Below are 18,877 nucleotides of genomic sequence, written 5' to 3'. Positions count from 1 at the left end.
TTTTCGGCAGGCTTTCTTCAGTGTTGCAAAATGGTACAAAGACATTTGTTACACTCTCTCAAACCCTCTTTATGCTTTCAAACTGTTTTTGTTGCCGCCATGATTAAAGTTTGAACATGTTAAAAAATTCTCTGAACAGCGCATGCATGTAAAGGTGTAGTGAGTGTTGAGATTTCGGCAAGTTTTGTTCAAGACTGCAAAACATTGCAATGGGATTCCTGGGAGAACCACGAGACAGGAAAGTCAAGAGCAGACAGGCAAGGCAGAGCAACTTTATTCATATTGCACTTTTCATACACAAGGCAACTCAATGTGCGTCACGCAATCAAAAGTGCAACTTTTAGAAGCATTCACAAACTGTGAAAATTAAAGACGACAGTTAAAGACATTCAAAAGCAAATAAACTAAAAGCGGCCCACCAAAATTATTCAGAGAACTTACAGTGACAACATTTAAAAGCAATCAGACGATCAAATCCTTGGAAAAATGCTGGAGCATCTTACATCGGCTTGTACTGAACAATCTGGCAATGAATGAGTCATCAGCAGAGCCTTAATTAGGCGGTTGTGGCTGATTTGCAGCCTTGCAAATTGTGTCAAGCCCAGGTACACGTGCACCTTCTTAGAACAGGAGCGGGTTGTCAAAGAACGACACTCCTACAGTTGAACCACTGTCCGAGTGTTCTGAACTCTTCGTCCTCATAAGATAGCCCACACAATCGTTCATCACCATGTCTTTACCTCGCCTGCGCAAAAATGACATGCAAGAGAAACCTTTTGCTGTCTTTCTTTACTCCTCATCCTGAAAGTAGCAAATGTGAAACAAGCATCCTAATGTGCCAGAAATGCAATTCTATTAGTGGCTGTGCTTACCTGACATAGGTTCCAAAGAAGCCCAGTTCACTCAGACAATGACTTAGTTTGAGGGGCTTGCCTCTTCTCAGCAGGTAGTTCTGTGTAGGCACGGGCTGGATCTTATCCATCAGGATATAGGCCATCCTCTCCGGACTGTATTTTACTTTGCCAAGAACCTCGCGGATATCTTGTCCGTAAATGTTGTTTCCTCGAATTATAGAAGTGTGATTACTTTAGTGCAGAAAACTGATTGATGTTTTGCTGCATGATGAAATGAATGACTTATTTATTTGACCGTACCTCCTCCCTCTCGCTGAGGCTTCAGGACAAACCGATCCGGTGTCGCCAAAGCCATTGCTACCGCTTTGTCACCTTCTGCTCCCTTTTATTAAAATAAATAAATAAGTAAATAAACTTAACACATTTCGCATGATAGCGTAGAACTCTGTAAAACATATGCTAGGCCAGTAGTTGGTGATGTCAAAAGCAGGCAAACCATTTTACAGTTTTCTGTTAAAAATAATATCGTATAAATGGCCCTCAATTGCCCTGTCGAGATGTAGACAAGTAAACAAGCTTGTAAACTTTTTGGGCTCGTCTCCTATCCTCCTATGGGGAATGTTTTATCTTACGTCAACATTGTTACTGACAATTTTTTATTTAATTAATTTAGTTTTTGTTTCATACTAGCCTGTACGGATTCATGAGAGCCTCTCAAAGAATGAACTTTACCGTTTGCATCGACTATTCAGAGTTTATTATCTCATTGTGAATCGTGATTTTCAGAGGTTAGGTTAACATTTCGTGGCAGTTTTTTCCTTGATGGTCTTTGCTTTCATTTTGGAATTTGAATGAAACAGTCAAGTTGATGATTTCTGTAGAGATCAGCAATAGTAATTACTTGCAGATAATGGTTTTGTGCCTTGTAGTGCAACAACGTGGAGTGAAAAAAAGCTTTTGTGTAACTTGTATTGTGATTCACAGGCTCAGGTTGTTGCTCACCATGTCCAGAGTGTAAAGGCCAGCAAAGGTGGCCCTCACTCTCTCCACTATTTGTGGCTGGTTGGGGAAGAACCGTTCCAGAACACCGGGCTTAGCAAGCACCTGCTGTACCTTCTTAGTTCCAGCCAGGTGGGTGCTGATATCCGGACATTTTACAGCCAAAGAGCACTCCATCATCAGGCGGGCCTCCCAGGCCTAAAAAAAAAAAAAAAAAAAGTAGAAAAAAAGAACTAGTACAATTGAAACCTGTAGGGTGGCAATAGCCAAGTATGATTTGTTTTTACATGTTAAGGATCCTGATGATAAAAGGATCTCAGTTTTACTTAACTTTGGGATCCGATCAGTTATTTATTTATGCTCTCATTAAAAAAAAAAGACATATTAGTTTGCTACACAGTGAAATATTTATTCATACAGTTATAGCCGTATAACACGAATGTTTGCAAGTGTGTGCTCTTTGGTTAGAGATACAGGCACTGCACTTCATGTTGTCATTTCAACACATCTTTATAGTGTTAAAAGTGCATCATGTGCCTGTGTCTGTTTGAAAACTAATGTGGTTCATCTTGAAGAACTACAGTAAGGCCCTTTCCCAATACTTGCACTTCCACCCTTGTTCCCCTTTTGAGCATCAAATTTGCCTAAACAACAAATCGTTGCTGCTATGTGAAAACAACTTATGTCCATTTTTGTCTTTTTTTAATTAATAATTTTTTTAAAATGTTTTTGGGATGTACCTGAATGCAGACATCCCAAAACCGTAAAAATCTAAATATATATATATACATATTTTAAATTTACATAAATGTTTTTCACATACCAATGATGAAATGCTGCCGCAATGTTTGATGATGCATTTGAACATAGTGACAAGCCTATGACGTCACATGCATTGCCCCAATTCTACAATTTCCGCAAGCTTGAAATGTGCGCTCTCAAACCCTACGTGCACCTCTATTAAGAGTATGCTTCAGGTTGGTTTCAAGGCCATCTGACCAGAGTTTTGCTTCAATTTAATAAAACAAAGAGCAAATGAATGAATAATATCTAAGTTGGATCGCAGGATCGCTGTTTCACAGTTATGCCACAAGATGGCGCGCCATGTTTCTAACCAGACAGACACACCCCATAGAAGAATCTCGACTTGCCAACAGCCGTGCTTTTGAGTCTGTGGCTGTAAGGAGGAATCCAAAAGTGGCAGTGTTTCAGGTTGGTAAAATGTGCATTAAAATAAAACAAACAGAATGTGTATCACTCTATCATTTTTCACTCCTGTAGCTTAGCATACGTGGTCTTTTAGAGGTGGTTTGACTGAAGAAATTATTCTGAATCATCCTAAACGTTGAAACTAAATTGCTAATCATCTATTAGCAATGAAAGCAAGGTGTGCTGTGTTGCTAATATATGCTAGTAAGCTAACCAACTGCACTGAAACGGGACATGAGTGCCTAAGTACATGAATAAAGTTTATTTAAGTTATTTTTAACATGCTATCATAACAGTTAAAGACAGAACATTGAATAACAATAGTAGAATGTTACATGTTGTTAGGTTTAGTTTTTAAAGTAGGTGTAATTGTGTAGAAATGTATTAACAAAGTTTATCTGTAACTTCTTTTTCTTCTCACTGTAACTCCTTTCTTTAGGAAACCAAGCAGAGAGGTGTCATCTGTCATGCAGCAGGTTTTTCAGTTGGTGAGGCAAGTAAGAACCTTTATATTAATTATTGAGCTAATGATGAACATTGCATTAGTTTCACACTATAATATAACAAATATGTAGATGTTGTACTTAGTTGCTTTTAATATATTTTCTGTTCATGTACAGGTTGTTGGTACTGTTTTGACGAGCCAAATGGTGTACGGGTGGTGCCAGCGTCTTCAAAACCAGATGGCTAATTTACTACTTATTCAAACTTAGAAGACATGTGTACCATGTCCTGAGCTTGATGTTAACTCCATGAAAAGGAAACAGTCAGGTAAACAAACACCCACAAAGTATTAGAAGAATCCAAAGAGAGCTGAGGCAAACTAACTTCCACCACATCCAAGTGTTTAAACTAGTGAAAGGGATGTAACTTTGCAGAGATGCGCAGGTCTTACCCATGAAGACAAATGTGGCAAAGAGGAACATTTTAAGGTATTGTTGGTATGTTTTCAAACTTAACAAGGTGAGATAAATATATATTTTAAGTATTTTAAATTACATTCTTTCTAAATGCTCCATTCCTTTAAGAGCTCAAGTCCAATGAGCATATTATTCTATTTAACCTATTAAAAACTTCATTACAAACTTTTTATTTTATTTCATTTTTACGTAGGGCCTACCTATCCATGTTTACAATGTACACATTTGACCAACTGTCCTCAGCTGAAAGAACATTTTGCACCACAAATGCTCTTTAAGAGAATGTGATGTCATAAATCGTTAACGTTCTTTGTCAGATATATGCTATGTGTGTATATTTATTTTAATATTTTTTCTAGGTTTTCATAACGTCACCCTCTTAAAATAATTGCCTGTGTCATTTTTTTGCAATTATTTTTTTTGCTTTAATCTCTGCATGATGCAAATGGTTAATTTTTTTGTTTTCTGAAAAATCTGAAAAAAATATTTGGGTAATTATTTTAAGAAGGCGTCGATTTACAAGGACACATAAAATTTGTAAAAGAGTAATTTATGAACACTTTTTTGCATACATTTCTGCGACTCATCCTGCCTAAATTTGGCATTGCTTGTCAACAGAACCCAATGTATCACATTGCTTCATTTACAATAATGTTTTGCTTGTTGAAATTTCTTCAAAATGTAACTGAATTGGTGTGAATCATAGAAATATCATATTACAATGTGAATTTTGTGATATCAGGAACTAAAGAGCTCTTAATACGTCGTGGTAACTACTGTTACTAATGATGCGATTTGTAATTTGTTCTTTCTTTTATTGTTTCAGCTTGCATCATGCACTGTAGCATAATGGAAGGATACACCAGTTGAAAAAAGTAAGATTAAAAAAGCTTTCATTAACAAACGCCGCATTTGTTGTTCATGTAAAAAAAACAAAAAAACTAACAGCTTTAAAATAGACATATTAATGTTAGGAAGCAGATACAGTATCTGTTTCACTTTGTAGTTAAAAGCATAATTAGCCAGAAATGAAACTTGTATCCATTCACCCTCATGTAGATCTTTCCAACACACAACTACCGTCGGCCTCCCTCGGTGTTCGGATGATACAGAAACCTCTCCTAACACTTCATATGCATGAGGTTGATTGAATAAAGGTTACATTTTCATTTTTGATGAACTGATCAATGTTGTTGTTTTTATAATGATATTTTTAGTTACAGTATTTGTATATAAAATGTGACTTTTTCAAGTTATTTTTGTTCAGTGCTTTGTTGAATTTAATAAAGAATATTATGATTGAGTTGGATCCAGAACACTATTCATCCCAAAAGGGAAATTCATTTGTCTGTCATTATCTATAGAATTATAAAGCCAAATGACTATATGTCTGCGTCCTTACCTATGTTGTTTTAGTTAAGTAAAACTAAAATTGAAAAAAACTTTTCATTAACAAACTAAAATAACAAAAATGCTTTTAAAAAACAACTGCAACTACAATTTAAGCTTTGAAAACTATAATTTAAGCAAAAATGTTGTTGATTTTTGTCTTTGGCAATTAATTTAATACATTTGCCTTCGATGTTGATTTTAAATACAAGCTTTGAGCAATATGTTTTTATTTTTTAGATTTTGCTCAATAGTATCTCACTATTGCTCATTTTCTCCTTGAAGTGAGATCTCCAAGGTATCTCCAGTAAGTCTCACATTTGACTCTCCTCTATAATTGCAATGTCTCACTTATTTCTCCTAGTGGATTTTAGGAGAAACACATGAGAAACACTGGAAATAGAAAAAGAGAGTAAAACGAGACTGAGATGAGATTCTCACATTTGTCTCACATAGTCTCACTTATTTGTCCTTATGCTCATTTTCTCCTTGAAGTTAAAGTTATCTCCATTAAGTCTCAAGTATGACTCCCTCTTTAATTGCTATGTCTCCCTTATTTCTCCTTGAGAATTTTAGGAGAAACAAATGAGAAACGTTTGAGACAAAAGAGAGTAAAATGAGACTGTGGTGAGATTCTCAAATTTGTATCACGAGACATAGACGAGCAAACTTTAAACACTAAAATTTTACTCTGGGTACACACAGACATTACTCAAGAGGAACTGAGCGAGGAATGTGTAGATTTAAGTCTGGGATTGATAACGATATGAATCAATGACTTTCATAATCAATGTATATGACTGATGTGTATAGTAAGAATCAAAAGGGACGGGTTACTAATGAGCCATGGCTTCTACCCGTCAGCCCCCCGAATGTTGAATGTTAATGTTGCAAATGATGATGTGATCGATGTAACCTGTAATAATGTGTCCGAAAGGAAAAAATAAATAAAACAAAACAAAAAGAAGTAGTACACTTCAGTGAGGAGTGTGGGTATTGAGACAGGGCCCAATTCACTACCTTTTCAGACCTGTAGTTGTGAGGCATATAGCCATTCCTGAAGTAGACCACTGCAACCTCCTGATGATCACTACATTTGTGGGACAAAACTGTATCAAAACAAGCAAAAACACTAGTCTACACCGTTCTTCATGTTGGGTATTGATGGACAGAAGACACTTACACAAACAGTCTCTTGTTCTCATCAAGTTTTCCAGATTCAGAAATATCCTCAAAACGTTTTCGTATAGTGGCAATATTCCTGAAAATTATGGAAGACTGAAATTATCATTAAATGAAAAAAAATTTAGTGAGGAAAGGATGCTTTTTTTCCCCCAGAAAAGCTGCAAATGTTTCATTTTAAACATCAAAATGATTAAGGATTTTGCCAAGGTCTTAAGTAATATATATATCAACTTACCCTTTCCACAGCTCTTTCTCAATTATCCGTTGATCCACGATATTAAACTCATTCTCCGCCACCAGGAACATGACAACCGCTCTTTATTGAAAAGAGGGCTCCTGTTAAACACTTTACCACTACATAAATACATTGTACATTAGGTGTCTGGTGCATTACTGTATCACGGAAAGCCCAATGGATACAATGTCAAATGAAGTATTATTTATTGAATTATGTCTATTTAAGATATAAAAACTATTATGAGGCAATGAATTGTTGTTAAAAATAAGGTTTTTGGTGGACGTACTGCTTTGAACCATAAAGCTCCCAGGCCTTGGCCACAGCCTTGGCCAGACCCACCGCAGGGTTGTTGTCAATGATGCGCTTACTTTCTTTCAGCTGGCCAGCCACCTTAAGAATGTTTCTGTTGTATTAAGGAACATGACATTTTTGCCAATATTAAGAGACATTTAAAACAAAGGTCAACTTCAGCGCAAACTCTGAGATCAAGTGGTTTTTTTTAAATAGGAAATTATAAAAGTTAAAATATTCTGTTCCAGGGTCAACCTGTCACAACCTTAAAACTTTTAGCTGTGCAAGCCATTTTTCAATCAACATTTCAATATACCGGTAGTCTTGTTAATATTATTCCGTACATATAATTTTGTCATGCATGGCAGCAGTACTCATCCCTTCCACACTCAAGTTTTATCAGTCAACATTGTTTCCATTTTGTTCAGATTTTCTACATTGGGGGCTTTCTGGTATTTTAGTCCAAAAAAACCTTAATGTCAGATATCAAATTATTTTGGGGCTACATGTTGGCAACTACTTTACCGGTGTACATCAGGTATGCGTGAGGCGATGCCTCCAGCACCAACAGAAAAGGTGTTGATTTCGATCTGTTTGAGAGACGTGTGTCCATTCTCCTCCTGTTCCCACATGTAGTCAGATCGATTCAGACCCACCACAATTGACTGGGGGAAAAAAGGCAAGATTACTAAATTACAGACTGACACTAATGAAGACAGCATCTTCATTGTAAAAACAGCGTTTGCAGCAGTTTCTCATGCAACGATATTAGTTGGCAGTGCTTCCAAAACATATTTGCGCCACATACCGGTCCAAACAAGTACTTGGACATGCTTTTTCAGGGTGGGTGCTAATGGATGTTTTAACGACCTGTCTAGTGCATATTGGAGCATTTATGAATGACTTGCGCACTCGAAATTTCAATGGGGCCCGGACGATGGTACCCGATGCACTGTGTACTCTGCGTAATGGGAGCGGAGGCCCTGCGCAAAGATTCCTGAAGGCATGCTTAGCTAGACAAGCTTGATAAACAAGGTGGATTTACGTACCTGCAATAATCCCTCTTTAAGGACCTGCTGGTGTATCTTGAACAACCTTGCAGTGAAATCATCCACAGTAATGGTGCTGGAATAAGAAAATATTTTAAAATAAAACGTGTTATCCTTTGTAATAATACTTTAAATGACTATAGACGGGTTCGACCTTTGTGCTAAAAATATTACCATATCCCACCATCCCATGCGGTCGTCTATTTTGAGAGGCTGCTCTTACGAGAGACTCCTGTTATTACAATTGCACTTGCTATTTCACATGCAATGTATTCCAAATTAGTCAGTGGACAATTAAAATATTACTGAAATCAGGACGATGAAAAAGTATTCTGAGACACAAGAAGGGGAAAAACCACTGCAATTGGCAGTGAAGATCCGTCGACAAGTCTGAGCGAAGTAAAAATCATATCTCCCCCAGCAGGTTCATACTTAGATGTCCTGTTTGCGACGTGTGGGCCGCGTCCCAGTTCTTGCGCTTCCCGCTTTTGTGCCCCTCGGTTGCGCGTTCCCGTCGACAGGTGCGAGTATGTCTGTCTCGCCCTGTGGTGGAAGTGTGCAGCTATAATGTGGGAATGTACCCCAATATCAAAATCCCACCTGGCAAGAGCCTCTTGCAGGAAGTCAGGATCCTGGCTGATCTTATCCACCAGTGTGTTGTAGTGAGTTTGCACTTCCATGGCTTGGAGGAAAAGACTTTTCGGCACAGGTGTGGGGAAAAGCGTGATGGGAGCATATGTCACCACCTAAAATACAAATAGGAATGTGTAGCTCTATACTGCTGATTGCTTCTTTTTTTCTCTATTTTTCTAGAAATTAGTTGAGTAGTTTGATGTATCCATGCTATCTAACAAAAAAAAAGAAGACGGGAAATTCTCACCTCTGATGAGTTGAGGGATTCGTTAAGCCTCACAAGGAAACCATGCATAAGTGCTGAATCTTTTGCCACTTCTGCCAGTTCATTTATCAGGCTTGTGTTCATCAGTAACTCATTTCGTATCCCGGCAGCCATTCTGACTGATATTCAAGATATGTAAAACACGGTCAAAGCGAAAAGGAAATATGTAGCATTCTGAACACACAGTGAATCATTGTGCACACCATAAAAATTGAGTGACCATCCCTCTACTGCCCCAACGGACTAAACGCATGCCCATTTCTCCGAGACTTCTGGACGTCACATGACTAATTAACTTTGTTGATGAATAGGACATAATAAAATACATTTGAAAGCTGGACAGGTTGGATATTGCAGTTCCTTATTTATCAAGCACCAAGAGTACTTTTTACAACTATAACGAGGGCAGACGGGGAGAAGTTGAACTACAATGGTGAGTCCTTGCAATCATATAAAGACTTGGAAGGTTTATCATCATTGTCATCCTGCCTCCATCTTTCACGGTGCTGTTACTTGTTATTTAACTCCCACTAAGAAAACAATTTTGTTAAACTGGGAAAAAAAATAAACACGCTACTAATATTAATCAGTGGTTAAATCTAATCAAAAAATACATTTCATTCAAAAATGTCAGAAAAATCAACTAGATAATTACATAGAAAGCTGCTCACCTATCATAAATGTGCTGATCCTAGACCTTTGATTCCTCTTTGCCTGTGTAGAATGTCATCTGCCAACAACAATGTTATATTAAAATAAAATGTAACTTTTTCTCCAGGTTTTAGACTGCTGTTGTATAATGAACGGCCACAAGAACATATTGGAGATCAACCCTTCTTATCTCTATCCTTACCTCTGCGGGCAGTGTTTTTCCTCCTCCCCGACCTCGTGGGTGGGGCAGATGCCAGATGCTCTCTGTCGTCGTGCCCCGACCTGCTGGAGCCTAGTGTCCTAAATCGCTCACTTTGCACATACTTATGACATACGATGTTAATATTATTCACAAGTTGCTTCTGGGCTCATACACATACTTGACGTTTCTTGTGGGACAGGTGCAGGGCAGTGGAATATGAGCAACTGACCGGGGTTCAGCACCTCTGTTCTGTGGAGGGCTTTGGGGCAACAGTGCTTGGCAGACCCCCAACCCATCCTCACCAGCGCTTATAGATGTTTATGCAAAACACCACAAAGGTCCAGATGAACTTACATTTGTGCTTGAAAGTTTATGAGCGCACTCTATGGTGAGAAAAAGACTTAATGCTCATAAAATCCAAAACACTGTGGCAATTGTTTTGACATTTTCAGAGGTTGAAGTTGACATGAGTAGAGATGTGCATGCGAATTTGGGGATTCATAGCATGTGGGTGCAGGTTTTTTCTAAATGGGAAAGAAAGAAAGAACTTAAAAAATAACTGAATAACATTACAACAAAAACAAATACCTCCTCCTACTGATTGAGTCAGGATTCATTCCTCTTTATGGTACTCATATTTTTTCCAAGATCAACCTGCACAATGCTTGCCTGCATCCGGAAAATGGCTTTCAGTATACCACTTGGGTACAATGAGTACGTTCTAATGCCTTTTGAGTTAACAAACACTCCTACAGTTTTTCATGTCCCGGATAATGATGTCCTCTGGGACATGATTAACAAGTTTGCTTGTCTATCTTGATGACATTTAGATTTTTTTTACCATCCCCATCTGAGCACATAAGGCATGTACATCTAGTGCTACAGAGGCTCTTAGTCAAGGCTAAGAAATTGTAGTTTTATATCTCCAAAACTACATTCCTCGGCTACATATTTGCCATAAGTGAGCTGCATAGGGACCCAGGCAAGGTGCCTGCTGTTTCTATACTCAACAAAAATATAAACGCAACACTTGTTTTTGCTCCCATTTTTTCTGAGATGAACTCAAAGATCTAAAACTTTTACCGCATACACAATATCACCATTTATCTCAAATATTGTTCACAAACCAGTCTAAGGCCCCGTAAAAACGGAAAGCAAAGCCGGCTTCGTTCCTCAAACAAATCTCGTACACACAGAAGCATTTAAAGGCTTGAGTGTGCCCAAAAGAAGACGCTGAGGACGTTTAACGGATGTAATGTACATGCCAAGTCTGGAGTGGCGCTGTAGCGCAGCCACATGGAATTAAGAGAAAGCGTAGAAGAAGAATCAGCGAAGAAGACAGATACTTTATTGCAATCTACAGAACAAACATGGCTTTGCATGTATCAAAACAACATGAAAAAGAAGAACACAGGAGAAGTGACAATGGCGGGTGATTCAAGTACAACACCGCTTGTGGAATGTGGGAATAAAGCAAAATATTTTTGCTGTAAAAGCATAAACAAGCTCAGGCGGCTGCGCAAAACAATTATGACACGGCTATCCGCCATTGTTGTTGACAGACTGACTGTTCCCGCGCAGTCACGCGAGAATTGCCGCATACGTCATCAAGCTGTGACAATGCGTCATCGAGCTGCGACCATTACGTCATCACTGGACGAGTAGCCTGCATATGGTGGTCAGACGGACGCGTACGGGGCAAGTTTTGAAATCTTTCCACTCTGGAGCCCGGTTTCAAAAGTGATCGGTTTCAAGCTCCGAAACCGCGCCATCGTGTGGACGGACGGCCTAACGGTAAGAAAACTGGGTAGGATATATTGAAACTGGCTTTCGTGTGGACGGGGCCTTAGACTGCCCATAATGAAAGGCCACTCTGAAAGGTGCCGTTTTTTTTTATGGGGGAGGGGGACACCATCCATCCATTTTCGTAACGCTGGGGGGTGGGGTGTGCCTTTGATAGTATTATCTTACCCGTGTGTATGTGCTTCCACAGCGTTTTTGTGTTAATATTTGTTATTTGAAGGGAAAACACTCCCGAAGCTGATGCTAATGTCTCATTAGCATTTGAATGCGATCCTCCACTGACTGTAGCCTTTAGCACTAGCGATGTTTAATCAACGAAGCATGTTTTGTTTGAATCTACAAAGTGTTAATTCTATGTATTGTGTGTTTTGTTTTATAGCAAACTTCAACTGTGGTGTCATTAAACAGCTTCAAGGGTAGCTCAACAGGAAGCCAGACTCTTGCTCCACCTCTCAATAAGATTTGAAAATGGCACTCAAAGGTGGTGTTACCTTGAGGACCGTTGTGCTTGCAAATTGGGAGAGGGTTGGGCACAGAGTGGCTGTGATTGACAGCAGCAGTAAAAACTACAACCTAAATAATTTCTATACTACTACAAACTATGCTAAATAAACTAACCAAATGCTATGCTAATAAATCACTAACCTGAAAATGGGTATAAAGATGTTTGCAAAACTCTACTACATCGCTAAGGAGGCGTTTGAGGAGGCATGTACAGGACCGAGCCGGCGGGTGGCAGTAACCTGGTAGTAGACAGGTTGATAATTGTGATTCACTAAAGGGAGTTTTCCGCAATAACAATCTGGGACCGCTCCACTGTGATTTGCTCGGGAAAGGCAGGACATTCTGTAGAATACTACGAGCTGATTGGACGAACCGCCAACATGTGCACGCCTACCAAACTTTTGTTTTGACCAATCAAGGCAACAAAATGTGAATGCCGTTGTCGTAGAAAAAAGAAAAAAAAAGCACAAACATCTTTCCAGCTAAAAATGCACAAAGCACCTCTCGCTGTTCTTCAAAAAGGAAAATGTGAGTAATTCTGCAACAGAATTAATCGCAGTGACCATTCATTTGTCCACCAGTGTCGCCATGTTTGGTTCGTTGTTTGTTTCCAAGTATCAGCTTTGGGTTAGAGTGACAGAGCAACAACGTCACACTTTACAAGTCAATATCAATCAATACTAGCTGACTTCTCATGCAATGAGAGGACAAACAGTCAAATTGTGTTTATCCCAGTATTTAACCTAAAGATGCCGCCAAACACACAGTTTTTGTCCCAACTTCAAGCTTTCAACAAACATGCACTAAAATGTCGAAATAATGACCAGGACATTTAGACAGCATTAGTAGACACCCGTGCAGTTTATCTACAAAAAAAAAGTTGATTTAGTATCGAGTACGTCTATGGCGCTTGGGAACGTCAGAATTACATACACACAAGCAACACACACACAACGCTGCTGTGTTTACATCGGGCAAGCATGCATTGCATTTTGATGCGCCTTGCGGCTGTTTGTTAACCGCTGGAATTGCCAAATAATGACCTTTCCCACCTAATTCAAGCTTTTTTACGTTGTATTTACCCGGGTTTTTTCCTTGTAGTCTAAAAAGAGAAACACACTACGTTCATTTCACGTTCACCCAAAATATGAACGACTTCATGAACTCTCTTTCAGTGAACTTGTTCAGGTACAACACTACATTTCGGCCTCACGGCAGGGATGTGGAACCCTTTTTGTTGACACATGCAAAACAATAAATGGCCCACAGGTCATAACAAATGCACTTGAGTTGTTGTGGCGTTCCAATCTCCCGGGTTCTCCATTGTGTTTTCATAAAATGATTGACAGGAACATTGACTGGTTATACTTGCTGACTTTGTGAGATGCTAAAAGAATAAAGAATATGACATAAGGCTCCAAAGTGGCCCTAAATTGTGCTATTTTACCCATAAAATTTGCTAGTCAATATTTCATCTACAGTACTTGCGCATGTGCGACAATTAAATTAGCTTTTTTTCTTAATTATTTGTGAAAATTTTTTAGCATGCAAACTTCTACTCCAAGACCATTGTTCAATAATATAGTGGAAATGAGCAGTCATGTAAATATTTACTTCACCGTTCTGTCAATTTACAGTGTGCATCTCTAAATTTTCTACATTTTTAGGTTAGGGGCTACTGTGCTCTTAGTAATAATAATAATAATAATAATACAAATCTGGGGCCCTGATTATGTATTGGTCATTACTTCACTGATTACTGTACTTTTTTTTTTTTTAAGTCAGAAAGTTAGATTACAAGTTACTGCCTAAGGTTTCTTCCTCCAATTGAAAATGAAATAGGGAGTTTTTCCTTACCACTGTTCCGCTTGCTCAGGGTACGTGCAAGGTTAGACCTTGCTGTGGAACGCACTGTGGCGACTTGATTTGGTGCTATATAAAATGTACAATTATTGAATTATTATTGGTCCTGAGAAGATGGATGGATGAATGGACTGGATGACATGGTACAATGCTCGTTAAAAATAATAAATAAATAAAAAACTGTGTTAAGGGGGCGGCACAGTGGTTAATTGGTTAGCACATCCGATCCGCCTCACAGTGCTGACGACGTGAGCTCGGGTCCGGGCTTCAGCCTTCCTGGGTGGAGTTTGCATGTTCTCCCTGTTTTTCTCTGGGTTCTCCGGTTTCCTCCCACATTCCGAAAAACATGCATGGTAGGTTAATTGAAGTGTCTAAATTGTGTCTAAACCAGTTCAGGGTGTACCCCGCCTACTGCTCGAAACCAGCTGGGACAGGCTCCATCACCCCTGCGACCCTTGTGTGGAATAAGCTTGCGGTTAAGAAAATGGATGGATGTGATAAGGGGAGATGAACCTGCAAAATGCATGAGCTGCCACAGAGGAACATATTTTCAGATCATTTACAGTACGTTCCTTCCCTGATCTCTTCTCTTTGGCCATTTATATTGCGGTAATATCAATAGCGTCCCGTAGACTAACCTGTAACGTCAATTAAGTGCAACATTAGGCTAACGGTTGAGGCGTTATTAACATCGCCAAACTTTACACAGCAAATAAATAGCATCGCTAGTGTTTCCCAAAAATATGCATAGTTACCTGCAAAGTTGAAAGCTGCCTTTCTACAGTTTTTATTAGTTCCATGTTTTTCCCCGAGCAAAACAAATTTGTATCAGTAAACATTCCAACTTTTAATATGCCGGTATTTGAAAATGCAAGTGCAAATATCATTCAAATCAATTGTAAATAACACAGGTCCCAATACTGATTCGACATTTGAAGTCTCATTACAAACAGACTGGGGAAGCTATCTGGAAGAATCACATTTTTGACATAATTTGAGGTGCTATGTAATTAAAAATCATTCCTGCTTTGACGTTTGACCAAAGGCTGACTTTACGGGCTGCGGCCTCCATTGAGAAAACATTAATTGAAAACTACACACTTATTAATTAACTATATTTGTAAATTGTTAGAGTATATCTGTCCTACCTCATCCTAATTATTATTTATGAAGGTATGCAAAACATATTAAATTAAATATTGTAAACCATAACAAATATTGACATATAATTAGCAATTATTTAAAATTGTAAACTTTCATTGTTTTAATTATTATTTTTTTATTATTTTTTATTTTTTATTTTATTTAAAAAAAAAATTATTTTCTTCCCCTTTCTCAATTTTTTTTTAACATTTTTTAATAAAGGAAGTTTTTGTTTTTAATATTTACTGACATGTTATAACCTAAATACTGTTGGGGCAGATTTTAATGTTGAGTGAGGATTATTGGTCAGGGGTCATTATTTCAGAACAAAGTCAACTGGCGGGACACAGACCTCTTTAAAACCCCCCACCCACAAAGAAACTGCAACTGCCACCACCATCAGAGGGGCGTGATGCAGCCATCATCACAAAACATCCTGCCAATACCTGATGGAGAGGGGAGGTTCCTGGCGCCACCTGTTGCAACAATGACTGTGCCATCATATACAAATGTGATAAAAGAAAAACTGCTCCACTGCCCAATGCACACAATGCTCCGCACGAACTCTCCTATGAAAAACTGCTCCATATGCTCTGCACAAGCGTCCTTAAAGCATTCCTGCGTCCAGAACTGTCCACTACGATGGTGACTCAACCCCACAAACAATGCTTTCCTTGAATTAGTGATACCAGACCATATGATGTGATGCTGACTGTTTACACTGCACTCTATTTTTGACAGATATAAGGTGATAACATTTACAGTAAAACATTTCGTAAATATAATGAACTGATTGACAACACTATATACACACAGATTTATTACATTTTAAAAACGTTTGATGTCTATTTTGATTTGATCTGATTTGTTTATCTCTGTCTATTTTAAAACAGTCAGCTTTTTGGACAAACATCAACAAGGGGGACTAGCAAGCTTAATGATAACATTAAAACTAAGGGCAACTTTATGTATTAATAATAATTGATGGATTGGCTGAAAACTGAGATTCTTTGTAAAATTCATTGGCATAAGCTACAATATTTTTATAGTACAAAAGATAATACAGGTAAATTTCGTCTGGTTTCAGAAATTGAAAACAGCTAATATGAATACAGATAAGATACAATTTATTTCAATCTTAATTATTATATTTTACTTTTTTAAGTTTGGTCTTCTAGTGTTTTCCCGAATTCTCTTTTGAAATTTAAATAGTTGCTTGGGACGCATTGTCGAATTTGCTGGTTAAATGTAAAATTTTCCCCTCTTTCTAAACAAAAAGCAAGCAAAATTTATTTACTGCAAAACTTTATATATTAGTCTGAAAAATTCTCTAAAGCGATCTTTTTCAGATGGGGGAATTATTGGTTGGTCTGGGTATATCGTCGCGAAGGACACAAACAGTCCATGATAAATAAATACATTTAAAATTAAAAGTTAGTCTTAATGCGATAATTATAGATAGTCCGTGAGAATGAATTTTACAGGAGGACAATTGGGGATTTCCTTGACCATGGAGAAGGAGTAAGTTTTGGCAGAGACGGCGAAAATAAGGTGAATATGTTCCATTTCTATTTCTATTTTTCCCCTGGGGTTAGGTGTTATTTTTTGATTTTATTTGTTGACGAAAGTTGCATTTATTTAATGGCCGGAAGCACATCCATGCTATATCTATAACAATAAATATTATAATAAAACATTCCAATAATTATTACATTCTGTAAACAAAATTGGCCTCGTCAGATTTGAACTGGCTAAAGATTTTCATTTTTTGCATTTAAGAATGTGCTCAGGTCATTAAAGTCAGCCAAAGGCTGGATCCTAATTGAATGTCACAACAAACAGAATTTTTCCCACAGGAGAGGCCTACAGAACTTTACTAACATTTACTAACTCCTAACTATATAACACTACCAAAATGCTCTTTCAAAAAGAAGGGATGCGAATAAATGTTTATTATTGACTAAATGAAAATATTTTGCACCCAGATGAGGTGATGAAAAGGTCAATCTAGTCCAGTCCACGGGGCACCTGGTTTCACATCTTGCCTATTAGACCAGCCGGAGGTCCGCCTTCTACTCAACCCCCACCTTCAGGAGCCAGCCACCACCGGGAATCAACAGAGAGACCTGCCAGCTGCTCCAGTGACCAGACGTGCCAGCCGAGAGGCCATTCAACTGCTTCCAGTTTCCACCAGACGAGCTGAGGATTACCCAATGGAGATAGGAGGAATGTGTCCCTTTTCCGGGGCGTTCCACAAAGAATGAGTCACACCTTGGGCCCGGTGATCATCTCTGGCAGTTGATGTGGGCTGAAGGATCCATCCATCCATTCCCTTGACCGTTTGCCCTCACAAGGATTGTGAGGGTACTGGAGCCTATCCCAACTGGCTTCGGGCAGGAGGCAAGGTGCAACCTGAACAGGTTGCCAGCCAATCGCAAAGCTGAAGGACTCTGTTTGGAAAAACAAAACGCAAGCAACAAAACTTCCCTAGCCCAAACGACAACAAGTCTTCAATCGCGTCTCCAATTGCACGTACATAATGACACTCTTTCTCATACTGACTGTCATGCCAATTTGCTATTTCTGGGATTCCCCAACACAAATTTTGAACATAATCACAACACACTGTCTTCATATATGATATGCTTATTTTACTGAGAAAAAACACAAAAAACAAAAACAAAAAATCTTTTAATGAATCACATTGTTTTGACATATGACTGACCTCCTCTCCTGCTAAAAAGAATGTTTTTCTTTTTTTTCCTTTTATTCTACTGTTGCACCTGCCATTGCGATGATGCAAATCCCGCTGGAATCCTTTGGTAAAAATGTTTAAATATTTAGTTATTGGGCTTTATTTTAAATAAGCCCAAAGGGCGGACTGAAAGATATTATAACATTTTTAATACCTAATTTCATATATCAACTATTGTTACACATTATGAACATTTTAATTCTTCATATTAACCTATAAGACATATTTTGTGTCCTGAGCAGAGCAGGTGATGTCGACCTCGTATGGTCTGGCCTTAAGCTGGGTCATATTATTTAGTCTAAAAAAGTTCCTTCTCAGCGTTTTGTGCGAAAGCACATTTAGCCCTTGAACCAGAATTTGTCTCAAAAACACACACACATACTCCTTTGGCTGGTATACACTGATTGGTCCAAAATTCCTTGTTTTATTTGTACACGCACATCTCGGTCATGAAAACAGAATTAGTTTTGAAAAAACACACACACACACACACACACACTTTACTTTCTTCATCAGTCACGGCCACTGTAAATTTGGTTCAACTTGTTTGTGAGATTTTGCTATGGGAAAATCCTTCAACTATATAACACCTTCTGTCTCAAAAACATCCACCTGACCTTGTTTACGCCATTTGCTCACGGAAAAGTACCAGAGAGTATGTTTAGTCTATAAATGAAAAGGAGGAGGTCTTTTTAACTATAAGAAGCTATTGTACACGTGGAAGAACACGTTTGACGCTCTGAAATTCCACGTTCTTTAAGTGAAGAATCAGAAGCTGTTGTATGTCCAGAGACTCTCTGTTTTTATTAAATCATTTTTGCAAAAGGTGTATTTTTCTTGCATCAAACCTATCCTCATTTTTGGAACACGCAAAGAGGACAAAATTTCTTTTATTCCTCTTCATTCCCTATTATGTATAACAAA

The 18,877-nt window shown here is 38.2% G+C and overlaps 1 protein-coding gene and 1 long non-coding RNA gene across 3 annotated transcripts; one reads left to right on the top strand and one right to left on the bottom strand.

Annotated features, from left to right (window-relative positions):
• Positions 1-532: 532 nt before the first annotated feature.
• LOC144058706 (glutathione synthetase-like) lies at positions 533-9,146 on the bottom strand. Of its 2 annotated transcripts, XM_077577132.1 has the most exons (12): positions 9,015-9,146; positions 8,735-8,880; positions 8,135-8,210; positions 7,611-7,750; positions 7,081-7,197; positions 6,792-6,872; positions 6,555-6,632; positions 6,392-6,461; positions 1,857-2,051; positions 1,155-1,236; positions 873-1,062; positions 533-745 (listed from the first exon to the last, which is right to left on the bottom strand). In XM_077577132.1, exons 1-12 carry the CDS (start codon positions 9,144-9,146, stop codon positions 622-624), a joined length of 1,431 nt encoding a protein of 476 aa, XP_077433258.1. In that variant the 3' UTR covers positions 533-621. The 2 variants fall into 2 exon arrangements, with proteins under 2 accessions (XP_077433258.1, XP_077433268.1); XM_077577142.1 differs by lacking the exon at positions 7,081-7,197.
• Positions 3,009-5,131, top strand: LOC144036199 (uncharacterized). The gene is made up of 5 exons (XR_013288605.1): positions 3,009-3,065; positions 3,502-3,555; positions 3,683-3,833; positions 4,809-4,857; positions 5,042-5,131. It is a non-coding gene; the product is annotated as an uncharacterized LOC144036199 (long non-coding RNA).
• Positions 9,147-18,877: the final 9,731 nt, after the last annotated feature.

Source organism: Vanacampus margaritifer, chromosome 1 (genome assembly GCF_051991255.1).
Source record: "Vanacampus margaritifer isolate UIUO_Vmar chromosome 1, RoL_Vmar_1.0, whole genome shotgun sequence".
Taxonomy (NCBI): domain Eukaryota; kingdom Metazoa; phylum Chordata; class Actinopteri; order Syngnathiformes; family Syngnathidae; genus Vanacampus; species Vanacampus margaritifer.
Note: the sequence above shows the minus strand (reverse complement) of the source record. Positions and strands in the feature narration are given on the sequence as shown.